Source organism: Osmerus eperlanus, chromosome 12 (genome assembly GCF_963692335.1).
Source record: "Osmerus eperlanus chromosome 12, fOsmEpe2.1, whole genome shotgun sequence".
NCBI lineage: Eukaryota > Metazoa > Chordata > Actinopteri > Osmeriformes > Osmeridae > Osmerus > Osmerus eperlanus.
Window position 1 is genome coordinate 6,505,047 of NC_085029.1, and position 11,518 is coordinate 6,516,564.

At 41.6% G+C, this 11,518-nt stretch overlaps 1 protein-coding gene across 2 annotated transcripts; it reads right to left on the reverse strand.

The window, feature by feature from the left end:
• Window positions 1-1,282: 1,282 nt before the first annotated feature.
• ascc1 (activating signal cointegrator 1 complex subunit 1) lies at window positions 1,283-11,515 on the reverse strand. 2 transcript variants are annotated; one of them, XR_009931962.1, is made up of 11 exons: window positions 11,301-11,515; window positions 11,070-11,166; window positions 10,818-10,915; window positions 10,501-10,679; window positions 10,261-10,394; window positions 10,069-10,185; window positions 9,835-9,959; window positions 9,047-9,111; window positions 7,932-8,084; window positions 2,329-2,393; window positions 1,283-1,973 (listed from the first exon to the last, which is right to left on the reverse strand). XR_009931962.1 is itself a non-coding variant. In XM_062475660.1 (10 exons), the coding sequence occupies exons 1-9, from the start codon at window positions 11,413-11,415 to the stop codon at window positions 7,968-7,970; spliced, it is 1,047 nt and encodes a 348-aa protein (XP_062331644.1). In that variant the 5' UTR covers window positions 11,416-11,514; the 3' UTR covers window positions 1,283-1,973; window positions 7,932-7,967. The 2 variants fall into 2 exon arrangements, 1 of the variants encoding a protein (XP_062331644.1); XM_062475660.1 differs by lacking the exon at window positions 2,329-2,393 and having other exon boundaries at window positions 11,301-11,514.
• Window positions 11,516-11,518: the final 3 nt, after the last annotated feature.

Consider the following 11,518-nt stretch of genomic DNA (forward strand, 5'->3'; position numbering starts at 1 on the left):
TTACCACCCGGAAATGTGTTGTTCCCTTGGTATCCCAATCTTAACATAAAAATAAAATATTATTATAATACTACAACAATGTGAGGATTCTTGTCAATTTAAAAAACATCTATTTTCCAATACATACTGTATGGGCTTCCTTCGCATGTAGGACCTCATTCTCACAAACAGGTTCATTTGGGGTTAAGGTTTCTAACCTCAGCCAAAGCTGGACAGCCAGCTGGCTCACTTTACCATATCTTTACACTACTTAGCAGGAGGAAAGACATTCAGTCAACAAAACAGTTGACGTGGCCGATGCAGACTTTACTGAGTCGGCAGAGTCCCAGGGCTGTGAAGGAGGACAGAAGCCAAGACAGCCAGCTGTGCCTGTCAACATTAGGTGACCCTCGACAAGATGTGTTACGAGAGGTCCCCATCCATCATGTTCATGATCAGACTACATTTCTGGATTCTCCTGGTCCTATGGTAGCACAGAAGGACAGCTGCAGCATCAACCTGATTCAAACAGTGAACTATAGCTACTGCAGTACAGTGAAACATAAAAATCAAGTCTTTAACTAGTCTATCATGTGTGGCAAAGGGTTTGAAAAGGGCTTGTGGGATGGGTTGGATTGAAGAGTCGGTACATTTGTCACAGAACAGCTCAAATACAAGCTTGCTTGCCTCTTCTTATCATCAATAGTGGTCACAAGGCAGACAACATAGCTTTAGCCATCCATTGGAACAGCCAGAAATCATGGTAAGATTCATTCTTGAGGTAGAGTATATGCTAGGGCAAATCCAGAAGATTAGAGGGATGTACAGGTTATATGAGTTATGGATACATCTTCATATGAAGAACCAGTCATGTGGGATTAATAATGTTATTTACAACCTTCCTGCAGATGTAGGTCTTATGCTTCCTCAGCAAGTGTGCTTTGGTTGCCTATCAGAGGTCCAGACGTCCTTGAAAACTCATTCCTTTTCATTAATTAGCATACAGTATGTTAATACAAAGGCTAAACAATAAAACATAAACAGTATGTGTGCAGCTGGTGTCAATCAAACTTCATCTACAGAGACGCAGCACAAGAAAATGACACTCAACCAGGGATATTTATGTTTTTTTGCTGCGTATCTCTTCCTTACATGTTGGTCCCTTGAGGTGAGCTGTGGACGAGAGCCTTTAATTAAAACGCTGGATTAACTGATGTCATCTTCCTGCCTTCTCCTCCTCTTCCCTTGATGGAGCTCATCTTTTCTATCGGGTAAGCTTTAATCAGTTTACACAAAGACGCCGAAGAGAGAAGCACTTTATTTGAATCACAACAAGACAGTCAAATTGAATACACCCCGAGTTGGTTATCGGCAAATGCTGTAATCTGCAAATATTTGTTATCTGCAAAATGTAAATAGGGCAGAGACCAAACTATCTGCCAGAGATGAATTGGCAGACGTGTTTAGTAGTACCTCCTCACTCTATTGGCTACTCACACATGACCTATAGTCAGATTAAAACAAAAATGTTCAGGTCTTTACATCAGACAATAATATATAGAATGTAGATGTCCATTTAGCTGCTCAATGACAAACAGTGGAAACTATGATTTATTAACATAATCCTTGGTTAATTTTGCCATCCTTAAAAAAGGGAATCCTCAAATGTCACAAACCAAGATTTAATGCTTGGACTTTATTGCAGATCATTGAAATCCAGGCATTTCTCCCGCCCAATGGAAAACACTTGAGACACATTTTAACAGGACACTGTTCATCTGAAGCCTGACCTTGATAGGGTAGACACTCAGCATGGCACACCAAGTAGTCTGATTCATGGTACCTGCTTAGAGGATCTGGAGATAAAGATGAGGTCCATTGTGTTAGAAGCAGAGATAGAGTTGCTGTCTGCTGCCCATAGCTGCTGGGGGGGAGCAGACTGTCTATCTACACTGTTGGTCGTCCACCTCTCCAACATGGTATTAATCTCCGCCCTGCAGGACATAAACAATGTTTGATTTAGTACAGTGGCTATGAGAAATTGGTTTCCCCAAGTTTTGATATCTATTATTGACACTGTATAAAACACTGGTTCTGAGTTGCTTCACTGTTAACCAGTTAACTGATTTTTTTTTCACTGAAGATTATTGGAAAGCCCCATCAAAGCAGCCGTGTTGGTATTTTTTCAAACAGAGCAAGTCTCATTGGCGGCATATAAGAAGTAATCTCAAGTGACTTGCAACTGTAAGGGGAGTTGCTACAAATGTGTAGGTTTAATTCAAACTAGGTCACACAGCTATTATGAGTGCAAAGTTGGTGGAGCGCATTCTGAATCCATTTTGCACTCACCCCCATTGCGTCAGTGTACTCTGGGCTAGGCAGACAGCATTGGAAGCATTTCACCTGTATGTGTGCTGCACACATTGAGAATTTGAATGAACAGTAGACATGGTTGCTTAACCCTTGTGCTGCCTTCGGGTCACATGACCCAAAGGTTCATAACGAACCATCTTTGTGTTTACCCAATTTTACCCAATACAAAAACAAATTAAAATAATTTTCTTTTAACCTTCGCAATGTGGGGGGTCTGAGACAGCCCAACGGTTAAAAGAAAATGCTTCACTTTGTTCTTGTATGCGGTAAAGTTGTCGCAATACGACGGTGGGTCACAATGACTGTTGGGTCAGAATGACCCGAAGATAACACAAGGGTTAATAATAATAATAATGATAATGCTTCCAACGCCTACATGTTCTGGGTTGGTTTGGTTAATTAAAGGGGAACTATTGGGAAGCAGCTACGCCAGAGGAGAAATAATCTATTAAGCGACAGTTTTAATAGTGCACACAATGAAATGGCTTGGGTTTTCAGGAGCAGAAAAAGGTGACGAATGATTCAGGTCTCAACTGCTAATGTGGATTGAATGATTGACAGTTCGAATCCCAAATTAGCATGTTAATTGGACAAGTAAGTGAGATGCTAAATGATCAGTTTCCAGTGAAATCCCACTATATTAGCTTCCAGAGTGGTATGACGTTGCAGTTCACTCATTCTATATTCAGCTGCTCAACAAAAACAACTGGAGGCCTTCCTAGCTAGCTGCTGTTCAGACCCCTGTGGTTGTGCCTCCCTGCCCTGTGTGGATGGATCTCTGGTTAAACAGACACTGACAGCTGCAGGTTTGCCTTCCACACACTGCATGATAAAGAGCTGCAGCAGGGATCACCTGCCTCTCTCAGTGTGTGCGTGTGCGCAAGAGGCACATTTCAAATACTCTAACCTTGACTGTCCATCAATTCCCATCAGTGACAATGTGATGAGTGTTGACAGGTAGATGCCAGAGACTCTCAGCTGGAATAGCATTTCAAACAATGAACACACAATGCTAAAGAAAATAATACGTTTCATATTACAGTGCTAACGATGGTATCAAGCACCTGCTTTCTTGTTCCTGCACTAAACCGTATGCTGCTACTGAGGACCTCCTACCTTTAGATGAATGAGTTATTTATGAGTAGTAATTGTAGCAGAGAGAAATCTCTGATACTAGTTAATGTTATAACCTGATCAGGGAGCTGATCCACACTCAAAACAGTGTCAAAAACTCTCTAGTTTAATTGTGTTTTGTAAAAACGTAGCCTACGCATTTGTATGTTTAATGAACCTTAAGCCATTAGTAGTTTTACTGCAAGACACTTAATGGGAAAAAGTTACCTTGACCTTAAAAAGTAATTAACAGCTTAATTGATTTCCTGTGTGCTCCAATCACTTCAGGTATGTAAATTTAACATATCTATGGCTTTTAAAGGTCACATCTTTCAAACATCTATTTTCTCCCCTTAGATGTTTCGAGGTATATAAAATCATTCTCAATGAGAGCATCATTTCTAATAACAGTAAGAAAAATTGCATTCCATGGTTTAGAATGACAATATCCAGCTTTCTACAGCACAATTACACTAAGCCAAACTGAAATGATTTGTTTTATTGTCATGAGTAACTACAGAAAATTGGTGTTATTGTAAATATTATGGTTAAGTGTCTTTTTCAGCTATGTGGTATGTTGCTTGCTTGCTTACTGGTTATTAAGAATAGTATCCATATACTTCATGTATATTCTTTGTTTACCTGATATACAGTACATATACTTTATGTATACTCTAGGCTATTTTGGTGGATATCACCATGGATGGCAGAGGAAATTGGCTCTTGTGGCCTTTGTGTCTGAATGCTGTTGATATGTCTAGTGGCCGTGGGACTCCTGGGTAGAAAGGAAATATGGTTGGTGGATAAGTTGTGCTGGTAGTTTAATTTCGTAAAAGTTTGTTTGCAGTTATTTGAGGCTGTTTTTGTGCCTTGATCTATCATGTCAAAGGGTAGAGGGTGGAGGTGGAGTGGGTTGGTCGGAGGGAAACTAGGGTAACGGAGAGGGGAAGCTTTTTCACATTATCATGTTTTATCATGTCAACAGAACTGAGAACAGTTTCAGTATATGAATAGGAATTGTTGTAAGATTGTTGTACACACAGTACTTATAACAGCCCAATTTCCAAATCCACTTTAGAGGGAGTGTATATTATTAGGGCTATGTTAGGGCTGTTGCAGTAAAATTGTGATTTATTTGACCTGAGAACACTTTCTCTTTCACACTGGTTTCTCTCTGGTATTTTAAGCAGGGACTGTTAAAGCCAATGGCCTGGAGGACATTGCTCATCTCATGGGAGTAGATAGTTTACATAAAAATACTTTTACCACTCGACAAAAACTTTGACAGCTACCCTGTGACTTTTGACCCACAGAAACTTGCAGTGGACTTGTATTGCAGAACTTGTACTTGTACATTGTTAGCCGCATTTTCATTACAGGAACTCTCCCCAGAAGAAAACAGGCAAATTAGTTGGCTGACATATGCATTGTACACCGTGCAAAGCAAGCGACACTAAACATGGAGGAGATTCAAGTTGTGATGCTGTTGAACGTGATGTACTTCTTTGGGGTAATGGGGTCATTAGGTCATTACTGGAAAATAGATGAGCAGTAGTAGCAAAGCGGAATCAAAATGACCAAAATGCCATAGTGAGAAAACAGATTTGACAAAGTAATGTGGAGATTTAACCCCCCCCCCCCCCATGCCGATTAAATGGCATGGATGATTGGATGACTGGTTGGACGGATGATTGGTTGGTTGGATGGATGATTGGATGAAATACTCGTATGCTGCTGTGAGTACTCAACTAATCAGAATCAGAAATTTCAGGGCTGCAAGCCCCACCACCAAACTTCCATCTTCCATGTACCCCCCCCCAATATGGCTTGTGTGAGATACCAAATAAAAATACAACATTGGGTGATGAAATGTCATACAGAAAGAAAAATTAATAATTTTATAATGAGTTCCATAGAACCATGAATAACACATAACTTACACAATTACCGTAATTCATCTTAATCTTTAAAAAAAGAACAGAAAGGATAAATCCTTGCAGAAAACCAGAACCAGAACCCCAAAGTCACCATTGAGATCTCATTTATCAGGCGTGGAAGAGACAAATAGAAAACCTCAGCGGTCAAAGCCTCCCACTGTAGGCTGCAATGATCGGACTACATAGGCATATATACAGTATCTACCCTGCCCCCAAAAGATACAAGCTGCCACTACATAGAAAACATTCACACAAGTAGAAACAAAACACTAACTTGTCAAGAGTCAAAGTCACTGCAACGCAAATTAGGCAGAGGAGCATTGCGGCTGCAGTCATTTCTGGTTTTTTTGCAAATATTTTGCACAGATATTGACTGGGGAGTTAGAAGAAACCTCGCCTAACAGTTATCCAACATGTCTCTGTAGCATTACTCTTCGTGAACATTTAGACTGAATCCTGTCTCTGTTGAAATAGATGAGGTCTGGTCTTATTGAGTCTAATCAACTTGTAAAACACCCAATCTCCCTATGTGTTTGCTTGGAGACACATTGGCGTTTCTCAGAATCCGTCAGGCATGCACCTGAGTGTGATTTTCATCCCAGGCCCAGACTTTAACAAGCATTGTCTCAGGAGACAAAGACAGGGAAAGGCACACTAATCAATGCTTGGGTGGCTGGCTGTGTTTTCCAACAGAGACATTTACATATCCCTGTCTAATCGGCTTGTGTTGACAAGACTCCAGAAACACAGGGAACTCACTCTGCTGAAATGGGGGGCGGGGTGGAGAGGGCAGAGCTGACAAACAGAAGCGGCCTCTGTGATCCTCCTCCTGCATACCAAGCAGAAGGTGGCATAGGGCGGGTTGGGAGGCAAGACAGGAGGCTGCACTGGGCTGAGTCAGGTCTTGCTGCGCTTACATTCACCGAGATGCAGAACATCCAACCATGTCTGTCTTCTGAATGGGAAGGAACTAGGTTTTATGGAAACAACATGGTAATGGTACATTTCAATGGTATAACAATTTGCGAAACAACTCATCATGGCCCACCGACTTCAGGCCCTCTGGATCCCATCACCAGTCCGTATCTGGTGAAATCCTCCCTTTTCTTTCGTCAATCATCAACACCTCCTTAACCACTGGTGTTGTCCCCTCAGACTTCATGATGGCTCAAGTCATTCCCTTGCCAAAAAAGCCATCCCTGTCCTACATCGACGTCCGTTCGGTTTCCCTCCGATTGTTCTTTTTTTTTAAAAGAACTGGAATGTGCTGCTCTTAGTCAGGGATTCACCTTCCTAACCAGGAACAACTTGCTAGACTCACCACCAATCTGGCTTCAAAGCCAGACACTGGCTCTACTGGCGGTGACAGAGGCCCTCAACACAGCTACATCTTCCAACCTCTAATCCGTGCTGATCCTCCACTACGTCTGCAGCCTTTGACACGGTCAACCACCAGCTTCTCATCTCCTTTCTGATCAAAATGGGCTGCTGGAACTGCTCTCTCTTCTAGTCCAGGTCCTACTATCTGGTAGGACCTTCCAGACCCCTCCTCTTCTCCATCTACACCAGATCACTCTGCTTGGTCATCCAATCACTTGGCTTCTCTTACCAGTGCTACACTGATGACAATCAGCTGTGTCGTGGTTGTCCTCCCACTACCTGAAACTGAATCCCCACAAGACGGAGCTTCATTCCTGCCAGATCCTCTTCGGCTCGAGAGATCTCCATCACTAATGACAACATCTGTGTAGCAGCCTCTCGCTCGGCAAGAACGCTAGGCGTCGTCCACGATGACAACCTGGGTTTCAAGAGACACATTGCTCAACGACAACTGGCAGGTATTCTCTACGCAACATAAAGAGGAACCTTCTGTTTCGGGCAGAGTACTACACCCAGATGCTCGTCCAGGCCACAGTACAATCCTGCCGCAAGGAGCAGGCACAAATCCCTGACATTTGAGTAGGCTGTGGCCAACAGGACAGGCCCCACATACGTCCAGGGCATCATCCAGCCATACATACCAGTTCAGGAGCTTCACTCTGCAACATTGGGTCATCTAGCTACCCCTGCACAAAGAAAGAAGGGTCCTTGCACTCCCATCAGTGCACTTCTGATTCTTGGTCTTCTGCTGTTCTTTCAATATGCATTATTTGTACGTAATTTTGGATAAAAGTGTCTATATGGTAAATAAAATGATGGAATAGTAACAAGTAGTTAAGTACAACAGCATTGGTTTATCAAACAGCCTTTCTAAACATCTTGTCTGCCGGTCAGCTCAGTGGTAGATTAGCCGTAAACGTTCCTCTTACGTTAAGTCTCAAGTGTTCAGCCTGGCTGTCCATATGACCAGTTGAATAATGTCGCCATGTGGCACCTGCTCACCCTTCCTTAATCCCCCTCTTATCAATGGGTGTGGTGCCATCTGCTGGACAACAAAGTGCAAGCTGAGGCTCATTCCCAATATCAGACTTGCTCACTGTTCTAAGTTACTTTAAGAGTCTTTGGGGCGAATATTCTTTGGTCTCTTACCTAATGTACTATATGATGCTCAGTCCACAAGACTCTTCATGAGAAGGTAATGCAGCTTGCTGAGGTGTAGTAGCCAGTGCAGTCAGTAGAGTACCTCTGGGAAAGTTGGACAGTGTTCAAACTAAACTCCCCAAAGTAGTATGATCCAAAAGCCTGCCGTGAGAGACAAACATAGAATATGGTTAGTTTTACACATAAGCTAAGAAACAGAACATGGGCATTTGAAGCTTTATCTTTTGTGGCTGTGCATAGTGTAAATGAGAGAGTGAGTATACACAGAATGACAAGATGAGTCATCTCACTTACAAACATGATGTTACTATGGTAACTGGTTGGACACATGTCAGGAACTCTCAAGCTACATTCTCAGGGCAAATGTGGGAGACTAAACGTACCTTTCAAAACATACTGAGCAGTAATGCTGACTGAAATGTAAGTTGGTTTGTTCAAATAGCCATCTAGTGTTTGAGGAGGCCATTAAGAGGGCAAAGCATGGGTTAGCTTAATATCCACCACCACATACCTTTAGCATACGTTTATCTAGCTATTTAGACTGGCTTGGGAAATATAAAGGAAGCACATTCTGCCTGTTTAACTTGAAGAACTAGCAACCAGTCAAATATTGAAATATATGCCACAGGCTCTAGTTCAGCTAATTGTTATTTGATTTGAAATAGAATGTGCTTTCTCTTGTACATTTCCCTATTTCTAACCAATGAACAATGAGCTCAAGTAGTGCAGAGCCTATGGCATACATTTCAGACTGTGATCGGGTTCTAGTTCTTCTATTTAAACAGACATAAAGTGCATTCTCTTGTACATTTCTTTGTCTGTTGAACTAGAAACCAGTCAGTCTGAAAAATATACTATCGGCACAGCACAAGCTCAAATTAATTTCCCTGACATAAATCGTCAACCTTCTCTATGACCATTAGAGGGCAGCCAACACAATAGTAAGAGTGGAAATTCACTGGTATGTCAAATGTTACATGAGCCATTTTCTCAAATATTCCATTTACTTTGTTACATCATACCTAATTGCACAGGAGCTGAAAAATCATCTAGTTTTATGATAAGGAAATGTTTGAGGCAACAAAAATTGTATTTCCTCTGACCTTTAGTATGTTTCTTGCATCAAAGGACTCCCTGTTCTGTTTTCCTGGACCTCCATTGTCTTCAGCTGAAATACAAGTGACAAAAAAAAGGTTAACTAGGTTTAACACAGCAAGGTTTGATGACCTGACAGTAGAGATGCATAATCACTTGATAAGACAAAGGCTTATAAACAACAAGTTTACTTCACAATAACACTGAGCATTGGACAGAGAGAGTCAGGTTAATTACATTAGTAGAACCGATACCCGAAAACGCTAATCCAATGTCAACACGGATGTGATTACAACAAAAACAAGCTGTAAATTTTGACCATGGGTAAACACAGACCATAATGAGCCTGGGTGCACCTCCTTTGTACTGGGTAACAGACCAGCCCTGCATAAAGTCAGGTTGGAAAAACTGGAACTGGACTTTATCCATGGCCAAAAGAATGAAGCTATTGTTGGGGAAACTGGAAAACATTGGCCAGTCCGCACAAACAAGCTTTGACCAAAGGGGAGAGGTTGCTCACAGACGTGGCTCTATGGGTTGTTGTTGTTGTTGTAGTTTCTCAGGATGCAGCTTTACGTCACTGCTTGCCAGTTATTTTATTAGAGATAATTGGCCAATAGGTACAATGGATTACTTCGACACTGTTTTAAATCAAGAATCAGGACAGTATCCTTCCAGTAAACCCCACTGAACAGACATGCTGTTTTACTAAAATATGCCCTCCCAGACACAAAATTGAACTCTGGGGTATATAGCACATGATATCTAAATACTGAACAAACACTGGTTTCCTTACCTGAGGGATGTTTTCTAAACAGTGTGTTCATGACAGTTCCATGGAGTTTTACTCTGTCCCACTCTCTAACCATCAACCCTGCTGAGACAAAGTTCTCCACAAGCTGTTCTGCGACCTGCTGAAGCCTACAACACAATGGGATCTCTGAGTTTAAACAAGAATACTCCTCAATTGAAATACAATTTTACAACCCAGGGTGAGATGTAAGCTTATAATCAGACTGGACTTCCTCACTTGTCAGATCCATCTTTAGCATTGACCTTGGCATACAGGACATCCACCATGGCGGGGTCATCATTCATGTACTCTATCCCAGTGACCTCCAAAGGAAGGCCCACCCCTGTAATTTTCCTGATACCATAATGAATAATTAGTTCATTAAAGCTGCTAAAATATTTAGTTCCATCCAGTAGTTTAGTCACCTACTTGATAATGTCCTCACACTGCTGGAGCTGTTCACAGGCTTTGGTTACTTCCATGTCATTCAGTAGAACTAGAGTGCCAACTGTGAGGTGAAGCTTAGCAGGATTCTGAAAGATGCTTTCACCTACTCCATTATCCTATGCAAAAAAGTAAATACAATGGCTATATATTTACCAAATGGCATTAAATACTGGTTTGAGTCATTCTGTTATTGCAACCATATGATTGATAAGAGTGCCGTACCTTTGAACAGTTCTTCAAGACTTCCTCTTTGAACCTCAGGAATCCTTCTTGGATTTGAGGGTGGCTCAAAGCAAAGGACAGGAAGTGGGTGAAAGGCTGTTTCCTCCGAAAGCTCTCCACCAGGACCTCAATGCGCGTGACTGCAGAACTGACTGCTGCCTTCTGGGAGCCTATGACAACTGTGGAACAAAACAAGCACACAGATTTTACTTGGCCAACAGTCATTCTATGCATTGGTTAAAAGTTGAATGAAAAAGACATGTTTCTGATCTATATACAGTCAGAGCTTCAGAGTCTGAATGGCTGGTCAGACTAACCAATCTGTCCTTCCAGTCCCTGTTTTGGAATGTCGATGGATGTCTTTGTATCGGCCTCAAGGCGCCTACGTGTCTCTCCTTTCTTGCCAATGATGTACCTATGATAAAAGAACAGTATTTCACCGGTAATCTAAAGGTGTATCTGCAACTACGTATGAGACGATGAAAGTGACTTTTTTCAAATGCAACCTGGTGAAAGAAAAGAGAACACTGACATGAAGACACTAGCCTTTCTAATGATCTCCAACTCACTTGTAAAGAATACTTGGAACATCAATGGCACAGCGGTAACCCTTATCTGTCTGTTCTATGGGGTGGTTGTCACAGGGTTCATCTACAAGTTCACTCTCTGAAGAACACAATAATTCAAGTTAATTACATATGAACGAATATAACAAATACGAAGACAAACATGTGCAGTAGGCCTGGCTGTAAGTAGAGAACAGGATGAAATCCCGGACTTGCATGATCAGGAGGCTATACCTTCCATGTACGAAAACTCTTCCTCTTCCTCATCTTCGTACTGGTCTTCTTTTATGACATTTCTCCTGTATATCCTGCCATTTATGTTTATCAACGCTGGACGTAAAATGTCCATTTTATGAAGCTATTTCGCTAAATTGCTAACTAAATGTGTTACTTGTATTTTGCAACAGTGGGTCGATTCTTTGGTATTTTACGACTATTATTTTGCGACATAC

What these genes read in the sequence shown, in the direction of transcription:
- ascc1 (XM_062475660.1), bottom strand. Translation starts at nt 11,415, where the DNA reads ATGGACATTTTACGTCCAGCGTTGATAAACATAAATGGCAGGATATAC. An exon ending in AGAGTTTTCGTACATGGAAG is followed by an intron (nt 11,167 to 11,300) that starts GTATAGCCTCCT and finishes TGTGTTCTTCAG; the next exon opens with AGAGTGAACTTGTAGATGAA. An exon ending in TCTTGAAGAACTGTTCAAAG is followed by an intron (nt 10,395 to 10,500) that starts GTACGGCACTCT and finishes TTTTTTGCATAG; the next exon opens with GATAATGGAGTAGGTGAAAG.